The sequence below is a fragment of the Oculina patagonica genome, chromosome 4, assembly GCF_052425735.1.
Source record: "Oculina patagonica isolate OP01 chromosome 4, crgOcupat, whole genome shotgun sequence".
NCBI lineage: Eukaryota > Metazoa > Cnidaria > Anthozoa > Scleractinia > Oculinidae > Oculina > Oculina patagonica.
In genome coordinates, this window is record NC_135761.1 from 28,167,802 (window position 1) to 28,194,693 (window position 26,892).

Consider the following 26,892-nt stretch of genomic DNA (forward strand, 5'->3'; position numbering starts at 1 on the left):
GTTTTTTGTTTTTGCACTCATACATCCTTTGATGAGGTTGAACCAATAATCAGGGCTTGCTGCAACTTTTTTCAAAACTCCAGCAGATTAGCCTGATTTTAGCCGCCCTGGAATGAATTTGATTGGCTTATTGAACAGACTTAAGTAATTTACCTTAATTTTTTTGGTTTAAATCTGTTAATAAATAATTTGGATTTAAAAATATTCCATAAAATTAATTTATTCAACAGTATTATTTGCACCTAGGAAGTAATACAAGTTCCAAAAAAAGAGTTTTAATTTATAAGGGTCACAAATAGAGGAAGGTAGGGGAAGTACAATATAATACTTTCAAAATTTAGATCTTTTGAAGTTTAGTGCCAAAAATTCAAATTGGACAAATATTGACTAAGTCATGGCATTATGTGCCAATTGGCACTATTAGGGGTTAAATTTAGTTGTCTATAAATTAGAGTTGTCTAAGCATGTACTTCAGTTTTTCAATGATTTACTATTTTCTCTGATTGAAAATAAAGCAAAAAAAGATAAGTGGAGTCATTTTTACACATATGTCATTTTTTTCTCTCTGAAAATCCTCACTAAGGTTCTCCGTTGGGTACTTTTTTTGCAATGAGCTACAGGAAAATGAAGTCCCATTCAAACTTTGTGTGCACTAGGTGTTCCAATGTAAAAAACATACCTTTACCTTTAATTTTCTTTTTCTCTTCACTGAAATTCAGACAGTACTAGTACTAAGAGAAGGAAGTTGGAGCTACTGAGTCAGTACTCTTTGTTTGGTAACATCGAGTGTCTCCAGGCTGTCAGATTAGCTGGAAATTCAAGAGACTCACTTCTGTTGAGCTTTAAAGATGCTAAGGTGCAGTATAAATACATACAGTTGTGTTAGACCATTTTTACAAATGGCTTCTAGAGTCCTTTGATTATTGAAAAAGCATCAAATTTGTGAAACTTATCAGAAACAGGCACTTTGGTCTGTTCCTTTGTTGCCTATATTAGAGAGGTTTGTCTTATTTGTAAACATATGAGCAGGATGTAACAAGTGTGTCGATTGTGTTTACAGTTTGCTGTTATTGACTATGATCCTGGCACACATGATCTCAAGACAAGAAGTTTGCATTTCTTTGAAGACGACAAGATTATAAAGGTTTGTTAAAATGTTATACTGTAAAACACCAAATCTGTTCCAATTTACTATTTTTTACTCTGAAAGAAAGTTTGGTTGATGAACTTCATACAAAAGAGAAACTGGATTTATTTGTTTACAATATTGAAATCTCCCAATATCTGGACCATTAACTTACCTTGTAAACGCCAAATGAAATGAAAAAAAAAACATCAGGAGATAGGAATGCAGGTCAATGTGCAATCACTTGATTTTTCCTTCTTTTCAGTTGATTGCAACGATTAGATGCACTATTCACCTTGTTGAAGAAATAAATTATTATTAATACTTGCTTTGTTTCTGGTTCTTATTGAACGAAACCAACTGAACTGAAGGAACCTCAATTTTGCAGCTCATGTAAATCAAACTGAAGTACCCAGAAAGAGTTTTAAGCTATGTCAGACAGTGTAATCACTAATGACAAGATTTACAGCGACACTCCTCAATTAATCTGTGATACATATTTCTGTATTTTTTTATACCACAGGGTTGTAATCAGGAGTATTTTCGTCCTCCTCTTGTTCGTGTGGATCCTGAGCGACGTTGTTCTGTAATGCTGGTCTATGGAACACATCTTGTGGTTCTACCATTCAGACAGGAAGGAGTGTTAGATGAACATGAACAAGAAGGAACTTTTACAGGAAGGTAAGGTGTTAACTTATTGTTGTTTTCAGTAATTGCTCTAAGTTTCTAGGATGTTTTTTTAGAGCTGATGTCACTATATAATCCTTGTCTGACATTGTTTTTGTACAGTTTGAGTTGTAATCAAATTGACTCTGTTTTGTTTTTTGTTTGCAGTGGAGATCGTTCTCCTCTGTTACCAAGTTACACAATCAACTTAAAAGACATTCATGATAAGCTCTGCAACATAATTGATGTTCAGTTTTTGCACGGTTATTATGAACCAACCCTGCTACTGCTCTATGAACCACTTCAGACCTGGCCAGGGTGAGGAATTTTTATTTGTTTACTAAATAAATATTGTTTATCTATCTCACATTGCTTGTTTGAGTATCAGCACTCACCAGAGTTGCACAACATTTACCTTAATAAATGCAGTAGAATTCCAATTCCTTGAACCCTTGATTTCTCAAACCTCTTGATAACTTTAACCAAAATACATTTCCCTTCCCACCGTCAAACACTGTTAGTAATTTTGCCTCTGATTTCTCAGACTCCCTGATTTGTCGAACCGATTTTCATTTTTCTTGGAGAATCGAGAAATCAAGAGTCCACTGTATCGTGTATTCCTGATCACATGTGTAAACAAAGTGGAATGCATTGCCTACTACTACAGACATGTGTGTATCTTATTTGTGCATTGACACTGTTTGAAATCCAACATTATTTCTGTTCTTGGCAGGCGTCTTGCTATGCGTCACGACACATGTGCCTTGGTAGCTGTTTCTTTAAACTTGTCTCAGCGAACCCACCCAGTTGTATGGTCCTTGAATAATCTACCATTTGACTGTAATCAAGTTCTTGCTGTGCCCAAGCCAATTGGTGAGTTGTGCTTAAAATTCATTGTCTTGATTGCTTTGATTAAAAACACAGGACTGTAAATTGAGTTATCTTGTGTTTTATTCACCAGGTGGAGTGTTGGTTTGTGCTACAAACTCTCTGCTGTACCTGAATCAAAGTGTTCCTCCATATGGCGTCTCACTGAACAGCATTGCTGATCACAGCACAGACTTTCCTCTGAGTAAGAAGAACTAATTTTACACTGTATTGTAGTCTAATATTTTTTCCTTGCTCTGATACAAACAGAGTAACAACATATATACCAATAAGCCCATTGATGTGCCTTTTAAAAATTATTTTGAGTGCATACAATGTTATTCCAGAAAAGAATTTAAACTGGCGGCGAAAAAAATTTGTGTTTTTGATGACGTGGCCATGTAAACATCATTTTTCCAGTTTTTGTATAAACACAAATGACGCTATCGAGGCAACAGGGTCAGAAAACTCATGACATGTATTCAATCTTAAAGAAAAGCAGGTTTTGTTTTTCTTTGAATGGTTCCGCAAGAGTTTTCGAAAATCACGAAGCTTTTTGTTGGCTTTCCTGATGAAGAAGTAGTGTCCATGTGATTTTGTTTTTCAATTACGTGATAAGAATTGTGCTGCCGCCAGTGCAAATTCCTAACAGCGGTTTTACCACTCTAGTGATTTTGATGGTACCCAGAACCCACCCCAGGGTGTATACATGTATTTGCAAAAAAGCAAGAGGGAGGGGGAGGGGGGAGTTGATGTAAAGCCAGTTCTGTGCTTGTATTTCCTTGACTTACTCTACCCTAGAGAGTAACATTTTGTGTGGACTGTGAAATGCCAATGAGTTTGCAGTAACCATTGTATGTAAACAGTCAAACGTTTGTTACTAGTAATATACAGTGTACATTCTATCGCACAGGACCCCAGGATGGCGTGGTTATAACTCTGGATGGTGGCAAGGCGACTTTCATATCATCAGACAAACTTGTATTTTCACTCAAGGGTGGAGAAATGTAAGTGCATGCGAACTCGGCAGTTTTGTAGATTATTAACGTTGGCTGCTACCAAATATGTATGTTGTGTATCAGTTTTGAATGCATGTTATTTCTGCTGTAAGCCTCCAAATAAGTTACCTAAATGCAAAGACACTGTGAAAGGGAGGTTGTCCATCAGCTTGTAAATGAGATGGTAGTTTGTTAGTAAGAAGTTAGCAGTAGATGAAATTTTTGACCTCTTCCTTGCAAAATTATTCCAAACCAATCAGAAGTGAAATAAAGAAACAGTCATTTAATCATGGAGTACTTTGCTTTCCAAGAAATAAGAACCACGAGGAGATAAGTTGTTAAGCAAAATTAGTAGCTCATTAGCATCTGTTAATAGAAGTCTGAACCTCCAAAATTCAGAGAAACCTTAATTGACCTGAAATTTTGTTTACATTGTACATATGTACAGTGGTTCCTCTTCACATGTTCATATGGTCAGTTGAGTATGCTTTGAAAAAATAAGGTTTACATTGAAGTTACATGTAATATAAAAGTTCTGACTATAGAAATACAAGCTTCCATAAGTAAAACTAATGTGCTAATTAAATAGGGCTGATAGTAGGAGATTGTTTGTTTATAGCTATTAAATTGCTATAGCTTATAATTACTTATATAATTTATCCACTCTCATTCAAAATAATGTTGTTGACACACAAAGTCTTCAAAGGGCAGTCTATTATTACATACCGTATTTACTCGAATAAGCACCGCAGCGCTTATTAAATTTTTCGCGCCTCAAGTGTGGCGCTTATTTGAGGGCGGCGCTTATTTAAAATTTGGACCCCACAAAGAATCTAATCTTTTACAGTAAACAAGAGCTCTTAGAGCTTAAAACTGCGCTGGTCACGTGACCACTCTAGGGGAGCATTGTGGGGGGAACAAAAAATGCACCCCCTCCCCTTCCTTATCCCCTTACCTGCGTCAAACAATGATGCGAATGACAAACAAAATAGTAAGAAAACACCTTGTGTGACATTTCATGGTTGACTTGTTCCATACGCAATTAAATATTTTTCTTATATGCTAATGCTGGCCAAATTTAATTCCCACGATCCTGATCCGTGAAACCAAAAAAATCTTTTAAATCAACATCCAGTGTTGTATTGAATCCCGTTTAAAGATTGAATAACTCGCTTCGAATATTGGAGCAAATAATTAAATCAAATTTGAGAAGAACACTAGAGCTTCTTTTAGCTGAATGGGAATTCCCCGGGAATTAATTTACCAATGATGTAAATCTTGCGAGTCAGGGCATGTTTTTCTCAGTGGTTTTCCTTCAGATTTCAGAAATCCTCTAGATGACACAGCTCCAAATGTACATAGCGCTAAAAAGTCGAACATTTCACACTTAACATGCTAATTATAACTTTTACCCGCTCAAACATATTCTTCTTTCACACTACATCTCCTACGTAAAGACCAGAGGATTCGCAAAATTGTCAAAGTGAGAGTTGTCAGCGAGCACATTCTTTGGCAACAACATAATGGTACTGGGAATTTCTGCTAGCCTACCGAATGAGGTAAGCGGTACAAGTCAGGGCATGTTTGTGAAGGGAATTTTTCTTAGTATATCCAAAATGCTTTCAATGACACAGCCAAAAAAATAGATTACGCTTAAAAGAGAAATACTTCACAATAAATTTGTTTAGTAAAGACCAAAGGATTCGCAAAGATTTGAAAAGTAGGCGATTAATAGCTTGAAAACATTACGTGACTCGATGTCTAGCCAATCGAAAGTGAAACTTGTCATGTCAGCACATTCTTTGACACCAACGTAATGGTATTTAGTTACAGATTTTAGCCCGCTAAAATATATTTTTCTTTCAAAGCATGAAAATTTAGTATTTTCTTTGAGTCAAACGCTTCAAACTAGAACATTCCACGCTAAACTTGCCAAGTAAAGCCCATGCGTTAGAAAATTTTCCTCTTAGTAGGTAATTTCTAGCTTTTAAACATTGCGTGACGCGTGACTGACCGAGCGGGCCTGCGGGAGCATCAGTCTGGTCACTGAGAAAAAAACAAACAAAGTGCAGAACATGAACTGCGTGCGCAGTTAATAATTATTAAAATTGCGTTTTTTGATTGTCACTATCTATCTCTTGCTGAAGAGAAAAGTGGCACTATCTGTCCTGGCAAAGTTCGCAGCCTTCACAACATTGTTGGATAGAAAAACTTAAATGGACGATAAAACAATTACTTTGAACTGCAAAACATTGCTTATGATGGAAAGAAATGTCCAAGTTTGTTTTAGAGTTGCTTTGTAGTGCTGTTTTTATAGTTAAACGGAATTCCTCGAATAAGCACCACATAGGGACTGCGGCGCTTATTCGGGGGTGGCGCTTATTCAATTAAATACAGTACTGGTAACTTGAAAACTTTTTTATGGTACCTATTCTGTTGAATGTTATCATGTATTATAATTGTTATACTTAATACAATATTTAATTTAACAACCTGTTTTGTTTGTTAGCTATGTTGTTACCCTGGTAGCTGATGGAGTCAGGAGTGTGAGGAATTTTAATTTTGACAAGGCAGCAGCAAGTGTTCTTACATCATGTGTACGTATTACTTCTGTCAACACTTCATAAAATTAATATAACTCTGAAGGTAGCTGCTGAGGATAAACTTATGACTTGAAGTAAATTACAAATCCTGTAACAATTGCGGGGAAAAATTGTTAGGCTAGATGTATCGAGCAAACACAAATGGATTTTTTTGCTGTGAAACAAAAGGCGAAAATCTGTCTGTCTTCATGGCTTTGTGTTAGAGGCACTCAAAGAGCAGGGAACAGCTTGTTAGCCATGTACTACTGGAAAAGCATTTATTATTTATTTATGTTCATATGCTGCACACTATGACTGTCTTTCCTTGCCCGCTTTGGTCAAGAATTGCTTGTTACGTTATTACCGAGAAACGCTTGTTTTTTTGTTTTCCAGTTCTTAAATCGTCCTAAATCTGTTACGTAAGGTCAAGTGTAATATCAGAAAAATTTGTAAAGTCTCTCCTATATTTGGCTTGTTATATTGATGTTTATGTTCATTAAAACTATCTTTTTGTCGGGTGTGACAAGGGAATATCTGCTGGTTATGAAAGCCAAATGATATACTGGTACCGGCATATAGTGACTCCACTGGCTGATTTGCGTCTCTTGCCAACCAAACAGCAAACACCACAATGTAGTTTATTTACTTTTAGGTTTGTGAGTGTGGAGATGGATATTTGTTTCTTGGATCTCGACTTGGTAACTCATTACTTGTCAAATACACTGAAAAAACTGAGGAATTGGGTAAGTTTATTTTGTGAGTTGTATGTTACAACTGCTTCTTCTGGATAGTTTTGGAGACCAGTCTGAGTCCAGGACTCAGAGCCCCTATCCACCTGGGAGTGTAAATGGGAAATCATAGAATTGTTGTTGACACCTGGCAAAAATGCTTTGGAGGGTGTGGGATAGTACCCGTGATAATTGCCCCGTCCGCTGATTCCTTGCATTTTGACAGATTTTAATCTGACTTGTAAATCAGCACAAAGCAGTCAACAATGAGTATTTTGGTGCTTGTTAATAAGTTGTTTTGTAACCTAGTTTGCTTTTGTCATATAATTATGCCAGGCAAAATTTATGTATTGTATTTTGTTTATCCTTTCTTAGGCACAGAGCCTGATCTGTTCTCACCAGGAGTAAGTGTTAGAACTTTGTTAAAGTTTTTAAATTATACTCACTTTTCCAGTAGTTGCCGAGGTCGTTGTGCACTAACTGCAACATTACTCTGAGTTATTTACACATGGTAATAAAAAAAATCAGCTTTAGTTGACCATTGGTCTCCTGTGCAGATGTGCATTATAATTCAACTGAGAAGATCACCCTGAATTTGAATTTTGTTGGTTTAACATATAATCCACACTGATATTTTGCAAGTTGCATAGTACTTTTCCAAGCCCGGAGGGGTGAGAAAAATGCAAGCAATGAGCAAAATGTCCACTCATATTATATGTTTAAACCATTGAATAAGGGATTAAATACACTTTTTTTCCACTAAGTTTGGATCCATATTTGATAAGTACATCCGTCCGTATTGCCCTGTTCTACATTGAAGTAATGTGGCATATTTTGTGCATTTTTTTGCCCTAATATGGTAAAATGGCACAATAGTGGACTAATAAACCTTGTTATACACTTGTAAAAGAACTAAAATTGTTATTTTGATTAATTATTGTGACCAATGAAGGTAAATAGAATATTATTTGCATTTTAGTTGGACCCACCTCAAGCCAAGAGGAGAAGGCTGGATACAGACTATACTTATGCATTAGGTTAGAAAATCAGTTCTTTTTATATAATTTATTACCTTCCAGTTCTTCTCACGTAGTTCTGAGGATGTGTTGCTCCATTGTGGTAGCTTTTCAAATAATTTTCTTAATTCTCATGACGTGTCTGTTTGACAGCTGATGTATTTTTATTAAAAATTTAGTTGTGGTTGTGAAACACTCTTTTACAATTTTACGCTAAACTAGCTAGACTGTTAGTAAAATAAGAATTGCTGAAAAAAAATTGCAAGAAATTGAGATCGAAGCTTCTACAATGGAGTCTTCCATGATCTGACTTGTTTTTCCTATAACAAAATTATGGCAATTTGGGAGTAAAAGTTGAAGATCACTGAGGGATTCACTTTTATTGATAAACCACACAAACAATTGGGTAAACAGAGCCATCACTTTAATTTAATTTATTTTTTGGTGTGATCCAGTACATGCAATCCTGGCATTATTGTAGCCATTAAACTGTGTTAGAATGTAAAAACACAGTAATCAGATATTTACATTTCCTGTACTAAATTTTCTTTCACTGAGAGCCTTTACTTTGCTGTTCTTCACTTTTACCACACCTGGCTTACCTTATCTTATATCCTGTACAGATGATCTGGATGAGTTGGAGGTGTATGGTAAAGAAGAACAGTCTGGTGTCAAGCTAACGTCATACACATTTGAAGTAAGTTCTGGTTAGCTGATATATCTACCTTAGAATTCTGATAGTTGTGAGTATTTTAGCGTTTTGCAACTCTTAAAGTCATATCTTCTGAAACGATTGTTATTCTCAGTGTTATTAATAATTTTTTAAAGGTCAAACATTGTGTTCATAGCTGTTTGTGTGAAGAACATGGCTGGTTTGCCTGTGTATTAACCACAACTATAAAATAACATATTTTTAATGTCTTAATCTATTTTGTTAGGTATGTGATAGTTTGCTTAACATAGGACCTTGTACATGTGTTGATATGGGAGAGCCTGCATTTCTTTCGGTGAGTTCAACAACTGCAATTCAACATGTTCTCTTACAAGTTCATGTTCAAGTTCATGAAAATACAAGTTCTCGTGTGTATACCCACTGCTTTGCAGAGCACAGATTTACTAACAGCTTGCTTTGTTTTTCTTTTCTTCAATTGCGATGTTCTTCTTTGTCTTCAATTGCCATCAATAGGAAGAGGTATGTATTAATCTTTATTATTTAATTGTTTTCTCTGAAAAGAGAATTGGTGGACTTGTGACAACCTTTTTTAAAAATTAATTGATAACCTTCTTAGTTTTGACTGTACTGTAACATCATACAGTCATGATAAAGGACTACTTAATTAAAGTTGCTTCAAAGTGATTTGGAGTGATGTTCAAAATGCTTACTGATCTTGTGTCCACCATCATTTCCTAGTTTGCTGGTGGAAAGGAACTGGATTTGGAACTTGTTACATGTTCTGGGTATGGAAAGAATGGCGCATTATCAGTCCTTCAGGTATGGTGAAATTAGTTGTTAAATGACAAATAATCATTGTAAGTTGTGTTTGCCCAAAAATTCAGGGTTTTTTAAGTTTTGTACTCGTGACCTCTGAGAATACTGAGTAGTAGTAGAGTACTGCATTGATAATGTGAAGGTCATCAGGCACCGTTCATTTTTTATGGAGTAGGGGGGGGCTGGTGGGATTTGAGGGGGGGTCATGCGAAAAAATATGGCTTAAAAGGGGGGGGTCAGCCAAAAAAATATGGTCTGTAAGGGGGGGTCACTGAAAATAATTCTAATTTTAAGTGTTGTAACGAGGGCTTCTAAAATAGTTTAAAACCTTGCCAGAATGCCCAAAATAACATTCCTGAGGTTCTTAAAATTCAAATTTTCTCGGGGGAGCATTCCCCCGGACCCCCTACTTTGTTATACAGTATGTACAAAACGGCATTAACTCAACCCAACAGCTCATTGGTTACAAATGTAGTCAACCCATACTAACAAAACGCAATAAAAAAATCAAAGCCAATGTCAGCTATTTGGAGGATGTAACTTGTCTATTATTATGACTGAACAACTGATACACTCTATAGCTTGATAAATTTTAAATTTACGCGATTGTCGCATATTTTTGTGTAGGGGGGAGGGGTCATCGAAAAAAAATTGGATCTTGAGGGGGGGCCAGGCTAAAATTTCTGATGAAGAAGGGGGGACCATCATATATAGCAGCGACTATCGATCAAATCCCACCAGTCCCCCCTACCCATTAAAAAATGAACGGTCCCTCAGTTCAAGTTCTTTAAAACTCTGAATTGTTTTTAAAAGTTTTTTTTGCAACTGGAGAAATTGCAAATAGAATTGTGTGGGTGATTTTTCACTTACCATTCGCTCTATCTTTTGTCCATATATCATCTTATTTGTATTCATCACTTGTTAGTGGTACAAGTGTTACATGAGTACGTTTTTTCAATTCCAAAACTGCAGTAACAGTTTGTTATATTTTTCTATTGGGTTCTAGAGAAGTGTCAGACCTCAAGTTGTGACGACATTTGAGCTGCCTGGATGTGTTGACATGTGGACTGTCTTGTCTGGTGGCCAGGTAAATATTTATCTTGTAATTTATCCCTGGAATGGATTACGCCTTTGAATCATTACAACATGTGAAATGCATACACCTGTAGTTTAAAATGTACATGCTACACAAAAAACAGTTATGTTCTTGATACAGAGAAAACTATGTTCTATTAAAGACTTTTATGAGTAGTTTTGTAAATTTTAGTTAAAAGACTCTTTTCACAATACAGCAAAGTCATTACTAACACTGTTAGCAAAGTCATTACTAACACTGTTTGCTGTACATTTGTTTAGGGTGACGTTAGCCATCACTCTTTTCTGTTATTGAGTAGAGAGGATTCTAGCATGGTAAGTAAATTCACAAACAAATGTTGCATCTCAGAATGTAGCTTTGACCTTCATAGTTATACATGTCTTGCTGAAACATTAACACTCAACAAACTTTTCCATTCATTTTTTTATATCACTGAAGATCAATATTAAAGTGATCAAAATGTTATGTTATCTTTTAATGAGCAACAACTCCTGTTTTGGATGAGTTTCATTTTACTTGTAAAGTTTGGATATCATTCAGCGACCTGCTGTTGGTGGGAAATCTTACTTATGTTATGACACAAACCCCAAGCTTCTGAGATTCTGACTGCGAATATCAAACAGAAGTATTCATAAACTTGTTAAATGTCAATTGAGAACTTTGTTGAGTTGTATGATGTATATATGCTACTGTGCATGCATTACCTAAATAAAGCATGTGCGTGAGGTAATTAAGCTGCATGCTTCAGGGAGCTGAAATTAACTCAAACTGACAAATCATAGTTCGTGCATTTCCTCAAAAAATTTGTCGTAAATGGCATCTCATTAAACATCAGCGATCCATCTTCAGAGTTTGTTCTAGTTGTTAGTAGCTGGAAATTATAGTAATGTTGTTTTAAATGTCATTTTCCTTCAGTTCCACACTTATACTATCCATGCCATGTTTTAGGTGTTAAAGACAGAGCAAGAGATTATGGAGCTTGATCATTCAGGATTCACATCACAGTACCCCACTGTGTTTGCTGGAAATCTTGGCAATGGAAAATATATCTTACAGGTTATTGTTATGTTCACTAATTATTAATTTTATCAGAGAAGATAGGAAATGAATGCTATGTTGGCTCAAAACTGGGAAAACTGGTACAGATGCAGATTTTTTTAATATGGAAAAAATAAAATAGTTTTTATTTATTTTGCAGGTTACTCCCCAAGGTGTGAGATTATTAGAAGGAGGTGAGAATCAGCTTATCTGTCTACATGTACAAATTTGACTTCACTTTATACTTCACTATTATGTTTTGTCTGCTGGGGGTAACCCTGTGATGGACAAGCATCCTACTCAGGGGGGTGTAGAAGTACATGTACTCCTTGTTGCTTAATGCTAGAGATAAGCACTGGCCTGATGGGCCTCTATCTTACCCAACTTGTCAACACATTTCTTGGGGTTTATAATTACAGAGGTTTAAAATAGGCTTCTCTTATCTGGGTTGACTTGGCATCTATTGTAAGAAGTTGGTTGTCTGATCTTCATCTTAACTTGTGTTTCAGTAACTCAGCTACATCACATTCCGCTGGATGCAGGCCTGTCATCCATTGTATGGTGCTCACTGTCTGATCCTTATGCAGTTATGATGACAGCGGATGGCTCCATTATTTTACTTGAGTTTACATTAGAAGGTACAGAGCCAAAAGTGAAGATATCCAGACCACAGATCAACCAAGTAAGTATTGCTGGGGATCCCTTCTTGTTTTGGCAAGTACAAGTCGTAGAGGAGGTTATTACATGGCCGTGCATTGATATGAACTGTATCTTCGCATGCTGATGAGAGAGAGATACCGGTACTATCAGCATGAGAAGATAAAATGTGTATCCCCAAGTGGTTATGTAATGTTCACTTTATTGCCCCCGCAGGGTTCCGGCCCAGAGGCCGGAACCCGAGGAGGCACCTTAAAAGTCCCCGCGTAGATAGGATAAATGTGTGCGTTCAGTGAATGGTACCGGAAAAAATCTCGATTTTAGTCAAACTGGCTCGCAAAGGATTGCCCAAATGCCTGCAAAGGATTGCCCTAATGCTCGCAAAGGATTGCCGGAACGCTCACAAATGAGCAACGGAAGTCAGTGCTGCATAGCCGTTGCACTGTGATCAAAGGAAACATCTGTTGCTTGAAGACGTGACTGAAACGTGTACCTGAAATTGAAATAATATTGAAAATGACATGACATATTTTGTTACTCGTGGAATTATTAGGCTTTTTGGCCTGGAAATTATTGTAAGTTTATTTTGAATGTTATAAGCACAAGAATAAGCTTGCGTGTTGTTACCATGAACAATGTGTTATGTGTTATTTCCGCTAGGTAATATATTTGACTTGAACTTGCGAATTTTGTTAGGACGTAACGGTGTCACACAACAAGAAATTCCGCAGCAAACAATGTCGTGACGTACAGGGCGCAGTAAAAGAGAAGCCTTATTGTGTAGTCTATCGGCATATTTAAAGGCGACAAAAGACTCCACTAATCTTAGATTATTGCTGTAAAAAAATTACAAAGAGGCAGGGGCAGCTTAGTGAGAGCTATTTCTAGTTATTAAAAATAGAACTTAAATAGGGATCGAGTCTGTGATCCAATGGAAAAATCATTACTTGATCATTACTTGGTCATATCACCACTGACGGGATAGCATTTTTATTAATTTGCTACTCCTCGGTATACCACTGAATTTTATATAATAAACAACTTATTTTTCATGGGGTAAAAAAACAATCCAAGGTTGGTTAAGTGACAATCTAGGTGTGTGATTTAATGCTTGGAGGAAATAAAATGTTGTTGCTCTACTGATACTCCTCATGTTTATTGTTAGGGTGCTAAGGTGTGTGCATGTTGTGCATACAGAGATGTCAGTGGTATATTTTCAACAGAGAAGGTAGCGCAGTCAAACAGTGAAGTACAGCCACAGGTCACAACTCCCACCACTCCAAAAGTGTAAGTCACATAACAGTATTGTCAGTTGTATAAATTGCACTTGTAACACTAAGCACAATATGTAGAACCTTTAACTACCTCCCATAAACTATAAAACTTGATTCTCACATCGAAAGTTCATAGCAGTTATATTTTTTAAGCTTCATTTGCTCAACTGATCACAAGAAGTTGAGTGTAAACTTTGCTAGAATTTTGAAGGTGAAGATAGTGATCAACAAACTACCTTTGAACAACAAAAGAAAGGCATAAGTTCATTCTCCACGATATGAACAAACCATAATCAATGGCTTTTAAATGATGATAAAACACTGAGAAACATGAAAATGTCGGCCCGACTTTTTCAAGTTAAAAGCCACTTCTTTCTTCATCTGCCTGTACCCAAACCACTTTTTACAGTGCGGACACTCGAACCGTGAACACCAAGGCCTTTTTTCCCGCTTTTTTGCCATCATCCAATCACAAAGTGACTTCATAACGAGGCTGGTACATTTATTGAGAGTGAAACATACCGATCATGGCTGACAAGAGTGAAATTTATATGTGGCTCAAATCATTATCTCCAAGCATGAAATTAGAAAGACTTTCGCTCCAGTTCGAAAACAGAGGGTTCCGCTCACGAAGGTCACTGGCTTTAATACATGAAATTTGAGGATTTGGACTCGTTCTTTCCGTCTCCTGATAAGCTGTTACTTGCGGAAAGACGCGCATTAGAGGCCGAACTCAACAACATCAAAAAGAAAAGCCCTTGTAATGATGTCAACTCTTGTAAGCTAAAGGAAAAACACCCAGAATTGATTATTGATATTCGCACCGTACAGCGTGAACTAAAGGAAGTTGAATAATAGTATACGAAAGCAAAGAGCGACTACGACGTATTTAGCGCTTCCCGCCAACAAACTAAATCAAGGTTCTTTGCTATTTATGCGACCACGTCGATCTAAAGAAACAGAACCCAGCGAAATATTTAGATCGTTCTGCCTTGGATAGAGACTTGATGATTCTTCAGCAACGGGTTCAGCGAGCGCTGCGAAATAAACTTCTATTAGAGGAAAATTATGACTGGAGATTGCCAAGTGTTATCGAAGAGTATAAACATGGAATTGTTGACTCTCTCCGAGTGCAGTGAGCGGAAAAAAGGAATGCATGCAAATGGTAAAATTGTACTTTACTCATGTTATGCTGCACTAAACTGCGTTTGATCTGTTCCCTGTTGTGTTTTTATTTTTGCGTGTTTTCATTTCGGCTTCAAATAATGTGCCGGTACACTGTAATTAGTTCAGACATTAGTTCATGCATTTCTGGTTGTGATTGTGCTGTACAAAAATAAAGTTTGACTTTTAGACTACTAGAACGTGACATTTAAGGTTGAATCAGAACAGAATATATTTAATAAAGTTTAGTTTTTAACATACATTCTGTGTCTTATTGCGCTTGAAGGAAACTTACATTTGTGTAGCAACAAGAGCAAGTTTATTTGTTCCCACGGATAAGATAAAAATAGCAACAGAATCAGACATATCCGTGTTTTCTAAAGTATGCTATTTGCTGGACTTATTTTGAATCAGAGCAATTTCTATTCTATTCAATAAAGTTTTGTTCTATCTTGTCTAATCTGCGCCTGCATTTGAAGAAAATCTACGTTGTGTAGCCATGTTAGCGGCAAGAGTGAGTTTATTTGTTTTTATGTGTAAGATAAAAATCTGAGTTGTCAGTCACGTAGCCGCATTTTCTAAAGTATGCGATTGAATTTGCTGGACTTACTTTGGACACAGCTTCGCTAATCTAACAACAACCGCTGTTGAATCTCACTTGTATACACGCTAGGTTTACATAATTTCTCTGATCCCTGTCGATGAACACCGAGTTTGCATTCACCTTTGCCGAACAGGAATAAAAAAGACTCCGACGGTGGCGATAAAATCTTGAAAGATAACTTGATTCTAGCGAAAAATATGTACTTTCCAGCGTAGTTAGCAGGCGCGTAGGCCATTTCACATTCGAAATATTGCCGAGTCGCTGACATAAAGAAACTCACATTATATTTTCCCGCAACCGCTGTGATTGGACGGCGCTTAAAAAATGTTATTCCTTTTGTTTATAAGAAGAGCTCTCATTGGCTAACCGTCAAAAAAGGCCCAAAAAAATGTCCAAGTGTTCATGGTTCGAGTGTCCGCACTGTAACAATTTTCATGACTAGTACAGTACATTTTAGGAAGGCCAGGCCACCATTAGTTAGCACCAACACCTTCATTGAATTTTCAAGTAGCACTATATCTTGGTGACACTGTTTCTTTAAGATGCATAGTGTCATTAACTGCAATGGTTTTCAGTATTGAAACTCTGCTGTTAAAAGATACAATATTTCACATATTTTCTTGCATATCTTCATCTCCTACCAGTATGTCATGAACTCACAAAGTGACCAGCTTGGCTTCATAATTATTTACCAGTCCATTGCAGAGCTTGCTCGATGATTACTCCCCCCTCCTAGTCTCTTCACCCTTGGTTTATCTGTTACCCCTGTGTACATCAGCAGCAGTGATGTAAACAGGCAGCTTATTGTTTCTGTGATACTGCTTGCTGCATGTAATTTATGATGTTTCATTCAGCATGGACATTGTTGATGAGGATGAACTGCTGTATGGAGAATCATCGTTGCCATTCACATCAGCTGAAGACACACAAGAACAGCAAAAACCAAATGACAGGTAATGCTTACTTGTCTTACATAAGTTGTTTGCAGAAAAGTAGTTTACACTACGCATTATAGTGCAATTTTTCCTTTTCCAGAAATGATTTTTTGTTCTTGTTTAAATCTTGAATGGTCAATTGACTAATATGTAATTTTTAAATCTTGAGTGGTTAATGAAGTGATGATGATGACGATGATGACGACGATGACGACGACTGATATCAGACTATGTTAATCAAGCCATACTCCCCCATCTTCATTTGATGTTCCAGCACACTTTTATCTTGCTTTTGGGCTGTGTTGTCTACCTATTTTTCTTTATATAAAATTAAAACTCTCATCTATTTATTCAGTGCTCCAGCTGCAGAATCAAACACTGAAGCAGTCAAGCCAACATGGTGGTGTGTGGCTTGCCGTGACAATGGTGTCCTGGAGATTTACACTTTACCTGACTTCAAGTTAGTTTTCCTGGTCAAGAATTTCAATATGGCTCCTAGAGTGCTGGTAGATAGTGGATCAGCATCTGCTGCAAGGTGTGTAACTACCTCTTCCTTATAGGGAACACAATTCAGTCTTCGGGTATAATTGTTATACCCAAAGGTCATTTTTTTACAGCTCAACAGGGGTTTAATGGAAATATCTTCTTTGTGTCTCAAGGAATCCAAAAGCACTCTCATTATCCTATATATCTATGTTTTTTTTTGTAAATTTTTGGGTGATTTTTGGAGATGTTGGGAGAAGATAGTTTTTTTCGCAAAGGATTAGTAAAATTAAGAGAAATGAGAAATATTGGAGATTTATTGTGTTTTTGAAATTAGAATTTTTTAGTTAAAAATTGGTAGACGGACACCAGACAGTCCCCCTGACAACCCGCAGTGCTCTTGCCTGGGGGTCAATTGTGTGGTGGTGTTTCAAATTTGTTTTCTTTCTTCAATCCCTTCTTTAAACCTCTTAAAACTTTATTCACATTCTGGTAATATGTCCCCTTAAGCAGTAGTCAAAATCTATGCTTTTTGGCTTTTTCTGCGCAAATTGACACAAGCCATCACAGTCAGCTTTAGGGTGAGAATTAGTACTTTAAAAAATACACGTCTCACAGAATTTTAGTCAAATCTCACACTGGTCTTACATTCGTGATTACATGTCAGTGTCTTGATTTCTTTTGCAAGGCTAGGGAAGTCTTGGCTTGGAAGTCTAACAGTAGAATAGTTCCCCTTTACCAGTTACAATATAGTGACAAGATTAACAAAATGTGATATGACTCTGGAGAGCTGGTACAACTACCGGCACCTTACAACACGACATAAACAGAACCGACAAATGGACCACAAACAGATTAACAACTAGACGGATCAAAAATGAGTCTTACAGCTAATAACATGACGGCTAAACTGACCAATCAACTTCAATGGACCAGACTTGTAACATCATCGACTGACAACAACTTTTCACTTGACTCTGAAGATGACTTCCACTCAGGTTGTTGAAACGTCAGTCACCAACAACAGTTCTTCTCAGAACTACTCTCACCTGGACGATCACACTACCGGTATGTGACCTTCTGATACTTCCTCCTGGGTTCAAACCATTTACCTATAAAATGTGTTATTGATCATATTTAGCAGTATGACAGCTAGTGTTGGTCAGGAGGATTCAGTGCCTGTCAAGGAAGTGTTATTAACAGGACTTGGACACAAGAACAGCAGACCCATGCTGATTGCAATTGTTGAACAAGATCTTCTGGTGTATGAAGCATTTACCTTCACTGAAGCATCTGTAGAGGGTCATCTAAACCTGAGGTTTAGAAAGGTTTGTTTCACCACCTCAGTTTACTCTTGATTTATCTTACGTTGTCCAATTTATTCTGGCATTATTTCATGCAATAACTAAATAAACGCTATTTTGAAAGTGCTTGTATGCATGGAGTGACATCAATCCTGTATGTTTTGCACTTGTTATAGCTTGGATGTTGATATCATTTTCATGATGCACTTATGGTGGCTCCAAGCCACTCAAAGCCAGCTAAACACTAAAAGACGCATTTGTTTGGGTAGTCTTAATTCTCGACTTAAACCCATTATTTTAACAAAGATGGTTGTAGAACACTATTTCATCATTGCTGATTGCATTTGTTAAGTTCTAGCGAACTAGGACTAAAAACAAATGCAAAATCACATTTCAAAGTATGACACTAGCGCGCGCCACATCATATATGATTACCCGATGGAGCCACCCACATGGTTAGCGTTCACATTTTGAAAAAAGTCCACCTTAACCCAAAATCAAAATACGCGTAGAGAACCTTCAGAAATCTGCTTCAATCTTCTCAGTGTTTTTTTTTCTTCTAAATTTTCCCATTTAGTGAAACACTGAGAAGATTGAAGCAGATTTCTGATGGCTTGTTTTGAAAAAAGTCCACAGTGGTCTTTTTTCAAAACGTGAAAACTAGTGTCCAGGTCAGCGCGGTAAGAACACTGACCATGTCCCTTTAAAATCCAAATTTGTAATGCTAATGTTGTAGTCTACAATATAAGCCCACCAACTGTAGGTGGGCTTACAATAATGCCTGGTACAGAGGGGCGGAGCGTTTTAGAATGTGGGAAGGGGGGTTCCAGGGGGGGATTTTTGGTTGAAACGATCACTAGACGAGATATCTTACCAAACCAATTTTACACTGCGATCGTGATATTTTTGGCACCAAATCATGGGGGGTTAAGCCCCCCCCCCCCAATTTCTTTTTCCACCGCCTATGTGGTATAATACTCCAGTTGTAAAAATGAAGTCTGTAGTTAACAACTAGTAACAAATACAGTGTAGTTTATTATTTGAAAAAGCAGAATGTTTCTATTGAACATGAACCTTAATCCCACCAGTATAAATTGTTGATCTTTTGCCAGGATGCAAACATGGTACCATAGTTACGTGAATTGAGTTTGTTGTTTATTCTCGCCCTTGTTCCAAGGGTTTTTCTCTGGGTTGTCTGGTTTTCCTCTCTCCACAAAAACCAACACCAATTTGGAAAAAGTAGATGAAGAGCCACTCTGTGGACATGCCGCTACAAATTCCCATTTTATTTGTTTTATTTAACATGATTATGTACAAGTTGATGATGGAATGTAATTCATGGTCTTGTTGTTTTCAGCTTCAGCACAATTTACTTCTTCGTGAAAAGAAATCGAAGCAGCAAAAAGTAAAGCAAGCTGATGCTGGTCAAGGTAGAAATTAATAGCAAACTTATTACAAAACATTCAAGCATATGGCAAACTGCTAACTGTTACATTTACATTGGTTACATTTTTAGGGACAAAACCCAAAGTTGCCAGTCTTCGTGTGTTCAACGACATCTCTTCTTATTCTGGGGTAAGTTACATGTACTACAGTGAGTGATGGGTAGTTTTTACTTTATTGCATTAAATTGTTGAATGTCAATTTTTCACGTTTTTCAAGAATTTGATTTCAGGAAAAACTGTTATCCTGAAATAATTATCAGTTTTAATTTCTCCTGTCCGCAGCCTAGACTGACATTTCACACACAAAAAAGTCACTCTTTTATAAAAGTGGCAATAAATTTCCCAAACTCATCAAAACAAAGTGTTGTGAGATATTGTCTTTCCAAAATCACAAAATTTCATCTTATAACTAAAAGAGGTTGTCTGCATTAAAAGGTAATACAGGAACATCTCTTCACACCCAATTCACATAAACCTGTTTTTTAACAATATTCCCTAAGTTAGCATTTTTTTGTAAACTTGTTCCACCTTGATGCCAAGAATACCAACGTAGCTTGGTAAAGGTCTTGGTGCAAAAAGTGCATTGGCGACTAACATGACACATTATTCTTTTAGGTGTTTGTATGTGGCTCATACCCCCATTGGCTGTTTGTTACCAGTAGAGGCGCATTGCGAGCTCATCCCATGAATATTGACGGCGCTGTCACTTGTTTTGCTCCTTTTCACAATGTCAACTGTCCTAAAGGGTTTCTTTATTTCAACAAGAAGGTATATAGTCTTGTCCATTTTAAGACTAGTCTTTTCCATATTCAGACTACAAGATTCAAACAATAAGTGAAATGTACAGCAAAACTGATTTTAGACCTACAAAAAAAAAAAACAACGAGAGAGACCATGGTAACAGAATAACTAAAACTTGCTTGTCAGTTGTTGTGAAATTAACACGTCTTACATCTGACTTGTCCTTTTTAGGGAGAATTAAGAATTTCAGTTCTGCCGACACATTTAAGTTATGATGCCCCTTGGCCTGTGCGAAAGGTTCCACTAAGATGTACACCTCATTTTGTGGCCTACAACAGAGAGAGCAAGGTAGTGTCTTATACAAAACAATTAAATAAAATGGAAAGGTGCAGAAAGGTCTTGGCTGTATTCTTAGGCTAGTTTTGGTTAAGGATTGCAAAACTGGCCAATGAGTTTTGTTTGTCCTTGGGTAAAAGAACCAAACACTGTTCAAACTGAATTATAAAAAAACACCCAGATATAATATTCTACAAGTAGCTGTGTTATGTCATGCAGCAATGCATTAAAGTGCCACTATGATCAAATTTTTTGATTTCAATTTTTTTACATTTTCGTGTAGAATTAGACTTGCTTACTCACCTTGCCAATTTTCAAACCATTACGAACATCAGAAGTCGTTTTATTTTAACTTTTATCTCCGATAATTTACGGCCGCCATTAATCAACCTTTTTTAAGGCTTGGTTGCGAATAGGGAGAAAATGACGTCAAAGGCTCCAAATACCTCACGGGTTGAAATTATAATAACAATATGTAGTGAAAATCACGCGAAAAGCAACAAAAACTTTGGGCTTATTTTTCGTGCAATGTTCTATGCTGATTGTTATTATAATTTCAACCCGTGAGGTATTTGGAGTCTTTGACGTCATTTTCTCCCTATTCGCAACCAAGCCTTGGAACAAGGTTTTTTAATGGCGGCCGTAAATTATCGGAAATAAACGTTAAAATAAAGCGACTTCTGATGTTCCTAATGGCTTGAAAATTGGCAAGGTAAGTAAGAAAGTCTAATTGTACACGAAAATGTAAAAAAATGGAGATCGAAAATTTGATCACTTTAAATCTTTTATACAAAGATCTGGTGATGTCTATATGCCTTCCAAATTTCCTGATTGTAACATTCTTAGTTTTACCCCCCTCCTGTAGGTTACTTTACGTTACTTTACTTTGCTTTGGCTTATTTGGTTTGCTTTTTTTGGGGGGGAGGGGGGGAGGGGGCTTTAATTGCTTTCTTTGCTTAGCTTTAATCTTCTCTGCTATAATTTAAAGATATATGAGCAATATGCAATTACATTTGTATTTGTATGGGTTTCAATGTAATTTGTTTTCTCGCCAGACATATGCAGTTGTGACAAGTTTATCAGAACAAACTAAGAAAGTTGTCAAGTTAAATACTGAAGATCATGAACCAGAAGATGTTGACCGAGGTACGTTGAACATGAATCCACAGGAAATAATTTAGTAAATCTCAATAGTGTTAGTGAATAGTCTTAACAGAAGAGGTTGCACAAATAAAGTAATTATGGCAGACATTTTTTGGTGAGCAAAAGATATAATTATATTTTATTTTGTTTAATTTTTCAAGAGCACTCCTTCTTTAACTCCAGCTGACAATCTTTAATCTGTTTTACACTTCGCTATCCTGGACTTTCCTTTCTGTTTAAACTCATTACCTGATACCAGATGTCTAAGTACTTGGACAGGTTTGTCAGCCAGAAAACATATACACTGTAATAGTAAACTGGAGTTCCCAAGACATGCTAGAGCTACATATCTTATCAATAACTGAATGTTATCTGCTTTTATCATAGATGGAAGATTTGTATATCCAATCATTGACCGGTTTAGCTTACAGCTTATCTCGCCAGTTAGCTGGGAGATCATACCAAGTACACGGTTAGTTTATTCCTGTTATTGTTAATTTTCATTGTACATTGCGTTATCCACAATCAGTTGCAAAAGTATATTAGACTTTAGTTTATATGGGGATTACTCGTCACCGTACAGCAGTCTTCTCACCAAAGTCAATTCCACTTCATTAGCTAAAAAGGTGTTCAGAATTTCCTTGTATTATTATAGAAGAACCTGTTTTCTGCACATTTTCCTGCTTATAATTTATGAAAAATATGTTTTCACTTCAGTCCTCCAATTTTTTCACTATATATTTGTAAATATTAGTTTCTTCTACATGTAAGTGTGTAACATATTTGTGTAACCTATTTTACTGTATTCTCAAAGATTTTAAATATTAATAATATTAGCTACAAGCTACCAGTAGTCTAAAATTAGAGAAAAATAAAGTTTGTTATGTTTGTGTTGTTAGTCCAGGAAAAAAGCTCAAAGTGTGTCATTATATTTGTTGCTGTTTTTTTCAGTATTGAAATGGAGGATTGGGAACATGTAACCACATGTAAGAACCTTATGCTGTCAAGTCAGGAGACGCACACAGGACACAAGGGTTTTATCTGTGTTGGTACCACTCATGTGTATGGTGAAGATATCACTTGCAGGGGACGGGTAAGCAGTTAACACCTAACACCAGCACTGTCGTACTAATCTTAAGCAGTTTACAATACTTTACCAGGATCCTAAAATCTGGAATTTTCTCCCAATATCAATCACTGGTTCGACTAGCTTTTCTACTTTTAAGAAATAAATTATTGAATTTTTACTGAAATGATTCTGAATTGACCTAGCCGCACATCCACAACTGAATTACTTATAAACATATTGATAACCGAGGTGGCCTCCCCTATAGGCCTGGTGGTTTCTTGGAGTCTCCTCACCCTACCATAATGTTAATGCTGATATAATTTTTAATTCTAAAGTGGCTAATATACATGTTAAGATGATGATGAAGATGATGTGTGTGATTCCATATGTATTACAAGTTAAAAGAATTGACATCAGCATAATCATCAGAAGGGTAAATAATAATCTGAAGTCTATGTGGATATTCTCGGGCCAATTGGTATTCATCTGGTGCGTAATAAAATAAAATTACTTTGTTCTTCCATCAGATTTTAATCTTTGATATCATTGAAGTTGTTCCTGAGCCAGGCCAGCCACTAACAAAGAACAAGTTTAAGGTAAAAAATTATTGTCTGTGGTTCCTCAACCAAATCTGCTTTACCTTAAACAAAATGATTTTCTGCATGTATTTTCTTGCATTTCATTACATCTCTCCTCATTGTACCTTGAAGCCATGGCGACCTAACAGTTTCTTTCACAAGGCACTTTACTTACGCAGAGCCTTTTTCCACCCAAAAGTATAGATATGTAGCGGCAAATTGTTAGGGCAATGTGATCCAAGCTTTAGATTTTAAATAGATTGTTGCACCCACATATTAGTCATTTGGAAGTTATGTCATGTTGTGTCTAGTTATAACTCCATGCTGCCTTACTAACCAGTCAGTGCTCTGAAGCCTGTATTGATCTGTATTGTTACTCTTGTCTTATTCAGATGCTGTATGGTAAAGAGCAGAAAGGCCCTGTTAGTGCTCTGACTCAAGTCAATGGTTACCTTGTGAGTGCCATAGGACAGAAGGTGAGTTCAAGTACATGGCAGGCCATGTCACTATTGTCTTGTGTAAACTTCAAAGATAAGCACGCAGCAAAACAGTTATTTGTCTTCCCTTTTGATGGAACAAGGTATGCATGTGTGTATGTAGGGGTTGATCTTTCATTCCTACAAGATGGCATTTGTTGATGGTTTACTCATTAACCACTTCATAGAACAGGGCAAATGAGAGCTGAACAAATATTTAGGTCAAGTATTTTCTGATGAGCTGAGTTTGACCTGACATTGTGACAGTCTGCAATGCTAAATCTTTAAGGCTGAATTTTAACCTTGATAACACATTGTATTTATCTAAGTTTGTTTTCTTTTAGACTTTCTTTTCTAGGTTTTCTGTTATGCAAGGGACAGTTTCTGTTTCCAATTTCCCTGGGGACATTGTATTTCAATTTTTTTGCTAAAATTAAATTTAGTTTGTGTAATTTGTTTTTGTTAATATGATTCCAACAGATTTACATCTGGAACTTCAAAGATAACAATGATTTGGTGGGAATGGCGTTCATTGACACGCAAATGTACATTCACTCCTTGACGTCCATCAAGAATCTTATTATCGCAGCTGATTTGTCCAAGAGTATAACACTGCTACGTCTACAGGTAATGTCACAGCTTTATTAGTCACATTGCTGGGAATAAAATTTTAATATCTAAAAATAATGACTTCGCGTCCCGGTGGGCTGATGGTTATTGTGCTGGTCTCATGTTCAAGCCCTGACTAGGGTCACTGTGTCATGTTCAAGGGCAAGACACTCAATTCTTATAGTGTCTCTCTCCATACAAGGTGTATAAATTGGTATTATGAGGGTAACCCTGCAATGGACTAGCATCCCATCCAGGGATGTGTAGAAATACTCCTAGTCACTCAATTTATGGAAACTGGGAAATGCTCCAGCCTGATGGGCCATGCCACTAGGCCAAACACAAACTTCACCTTTAACTGTAGGCAACCAAGCTATAACATTTAACGTTATAAGAGCAAAGTTGTTTTCAGTGTGATTTTACAGATGGTTCTTTATCAACAATTTAAGTATGTTGTCTTTGTAATAAATATTTCTCCACGTACTGTCGTTCTAATAGATTTATTTTGTTCTTTGTTTATTTCTGCCTATTAGGAGGAAACAAAGACTTTGGCATTTGTTAGCAAGGTTGGTGTCTTGTTTTCTTTCTGAATGTAATTTGATAATTTATTTGTTACAATTTAATGACAATTAAATCTAAGTCTAAATGTATACACAACAAGCAAAGCCATAAGGATAATCTGTAAAAGAGTGATAAAGTAATATTTGATGAATGGTTTGAACTCAACAGTATCAGTTCCTATCTATTGTGATGATCTAGGTGATAGGAGTCTTCCTGTTAACTGCCGAGTCAAGCAACCAACTCTTTGCACTTGTCTTTGTCAAGGCTGCTCTAACCCAGATAAACTTAAATAATGTCATAAGTAAATTATTGGTAGACAACTTGATGTGTTTGTGTTATTATATGTGTCCAGGATCCCAAACCACTGGAGGTGTATGGAGCTGATTTTGTTATTGATGGTTCTCAGCTGGGATTTCTTGGTAAGACAGAACTTCTTTCTTGTTTGAAATCATAGCAAGCATTGTGCAAACATTTTTGCCTTGCTGTTGTCTTTTATTGCATTTTCTTTCCCGCTTGCACTGCCTCTTTATAAGTGTTTCACTGCCACGGCACAATAAATCTATGGTGGCTAATGATGAATGTGTTCAACTCTGGATCAAGATGTTTGGGATTGAACCTTACACAGGGTTACTGTGTTGTGTTCTCGGGAAAGACACTTTCTTGTCACAGTGTCCTGCTGGGTGCTGGAGTCTTCCTCGGATAACCTGGCAAGAAAACTGGAAGGGTAGCATGCAGTGGACTAGCATCCCAGGTGTTGATGAGCCAAGGAGGCAACTTGTTCTAGGGAGATACACTTTCTCTGGCCAGAATAGGGATCAGCAAATGTCTATTTGTGTGGCTTAACTTGTGATGGACTAGCACCCTATCCAGGGAGCGTTGCCGTTCTCCTAAGTCCCCTTGTACTATAGAAACTGGACATGAAATAGTACTGCTGGTGTCTTGAACTACTTGCTCTGATCCCTGGAATCCCAACCTTAGTGTAACATATTTCAACCAATTGTTTTTGCTACTAATCTTGTTTTATTGTTCATTTCTTGTTTCTATAATGTTCCTGTCTTTATCACTATTACAGACAAGTATTTATAAATAAGCGTCATCTTTTTTCTTTTTACCTTTCTATTATCTCAGTTATTGTTGTTTAATTTACAGTATCAGATGTTGACCAGAACCTGCTTCTTCTCACTTATCAGCCAGAAGGTGATCATGCAATAAGAATCTTATTGTCTTGTTGTGTATAGTTTTCAGAAACTCCTCATGTTGATTTAGAATTGTTTACTGCAGACCAGCTTTCTGTCACCTAAAAAATCATTCTTGTGATCTGATTGCTTACTCACTGTTTGTTTCAGCTCTTGAAAGTTTTGGTGGTCAGCGGCTACTGCAGCGAGCTGATATCAATGTAGGAAGCAATGTTGTGTCATTCTTTAGGATTCGTGCCAGAACAACTGGAAAAGTTGGCGGAAAAGATTTAAGGCAACTAACTTGCTTTGGTGAGTAAAAGATGAGTCTGTACTCTCTCAGCAAGCCCATAATCTACAAAAAAATATTACTTTGTTTTATTCACTTTCGTTAAAAAAGGCAATATTATTGTTTACTCTTGGTAACCAATTAAACACAAGATGCTAATGGGCTGAGCATTCAAACACAAGAAAAAATATTGTTGACATAATGCCATGATAATGATGGCGTTAAATCAGAAAGGTAAGTAAACGAAACTTAATTGGCCCCAAAATTGTAGGTGCTGACTAGATGTAGCAGGTTAAGTACCAAGGAGGGTTTGATTGACTGTATAAAGTAATAATGTGTTTTTTGTTTATTAATTTTCGTAATAATTTTGCTTGTAACTGTATAATTATATAAAAAAGAAAATTGAGCAACATTTTTATAGAGGAATAAAATCTAAGAACAAA

The 26,892-nt window shown here is 36.6% G+C and overlaps 1 protein-coding gene across 1 annotated transcript in view; it reads left to right on the forward strand.

The window, feature by feature from the left end:
- The window catches only part of LOC144650111 (cleavage and polyadenylation specificity factor subunit 1-like), a 32,116-nt gene that overhangs the window by 2,147 nt on the left and 3,077 nt on the right, over nucleotides 1-26,892 (forward strand). The window contains exons 3-40 of the mRNA XM_078509771.1: nucleotides 720-856; nucleotides 1,061-1,144; nucleotides 1,650-1,807; nucleotides 1,961-2,110; nucleotides 2,526-2,665; nucleotides 2,754-2,864; nucleotides 3,573-3,666; nucleotides 6,167-6,254; nucleotides 6,892-6,982; nucleotides 7,343-7,371; nucleotides 7,947-8,004; nucleotides 8,607-8,680; nucleotides 8,922-8,990; nucleotides 9,170-9,175; nucleotides 9,395-9,475; nucleotides 10,479-10,559; nucleotides 10,829-10,882; nucleotides 11,517-11,624; nucleotides 11,767-11,800; nucleotides 12,116-12,288; nucleotides 13,429-13,550; nucleotides 16,160-16,258; nucleotides 16,596-16,775; nucleotides 17,868-18,051; nucleotides 19,385-19,457; nucleotides 19,544-19,602; nucleotides 20,088-20,240; nucleotides 20,445-20,561; nucleotides 21,605-21,695; nucleotides 22,080-22,164; nucleotides 22,644-22,785; nucleotides 23,289-23,357; nucleotides 23,732-23,815; nucleotides 24,296-24,442; nucleotides 24,958-24,990; nucleotides 25,338-25,404; nucleotides 26,135-26,182; nucleotides 26,332-26,472. Coding sequence (XP_078365897.1) covers nucleotides 720-856; nucleotides 1,061-1,144; nucleotides 1,650-1,807; nucleotides 1,961-2,110; nucleotides 2,526-2,665; nucleotides 2,754-2,864; nucleotides 3,573-3,666; nucleotides 6,167-6,254; nucleotides 6,892-6,982; nucleotides 7,343-7,371; nucleotides 7,947-8,004; nucleotides 8,607-8,680; nucleotides 8,922-8,990; nucleotides 9,170-9,175; nucleotides 9,395-9,475; nucleotides 10,479-10,559; nucleotides 10,829-10,882; nucleotides 11,517-11,624; nucleotides 11,767-11,800; nucleotides 12,116-12,288; nucleotides 13,429-13,550; nucleotides 16,160-16,258; nucleotides 16,596-16,775; nucleotides 17,868-18,051; nucleotides 19,385-19,457; nucleotides 19,544-19,602; nucleotides 20,088-20,240; nucleotides 20,445-20,561; nucleotides 21,605-21,695; nucleotides 22,080-22,164; nucleotides 22,644-22,785; nucleotides 23,289-23,357; nucleotides 23,732-23,815; nucleotides 24,296-24,442; nucleotides 24,958-24,990; nucleotides 25,338-25,404; nucleotides 26,135-26,182; nucleotides 26,332-26,472 — 3,714 coding nt within the window. The remainder of the gene's footprint in view (nucleotides 1-719; nucleotides 857-1,060; nucleotides 1,145-1,649; nucleotides 1,808-1,960; nucleotides 2,111-2,525; nucleotides 2,666-2,753; nucleotides 2,865-3,572; nucleotides 3,667-6,166; nucleotides 6,255-6,891; nucleotides 6,983-7,342; nucleotides 7,372-7,946; nucleotides 8,005-8,606; nucleotides 8,681-8,921; nucleotides 8,991-9,169; nucleotides 9,176-9,394; nucleotides 9,476-10,478; nucleotides 10,560-10,828; nucleotides 10,883-11,516; nucleotides 11,625-11,766; nucleotides 11,801-12,115; nucleotides 12,289-13,428; nucleotides 13,551-16,159; nucleotides 16,259-16,595; nucleotides 16,776-17,867; nucleotides 18,052-19,384; nucleotides 19,458-19,543; nucleotides 19,603-20,087; nucleotides 20,241-20,444; nucleotides 20,562-21,604; nucleotides 21,696-22,079; nucleotides 22,165-22,643; nucleotides 22,786-23,288; nucleotides 23,358-23,731; nucleotides 23,816-24,295; nucleotides 24,443-24,957; nucleotides 24,991-25,337; nucleotides 25,405-26,134; nucleotides 26,183-26,331; nucleotides 26,473-26,892) is intronic.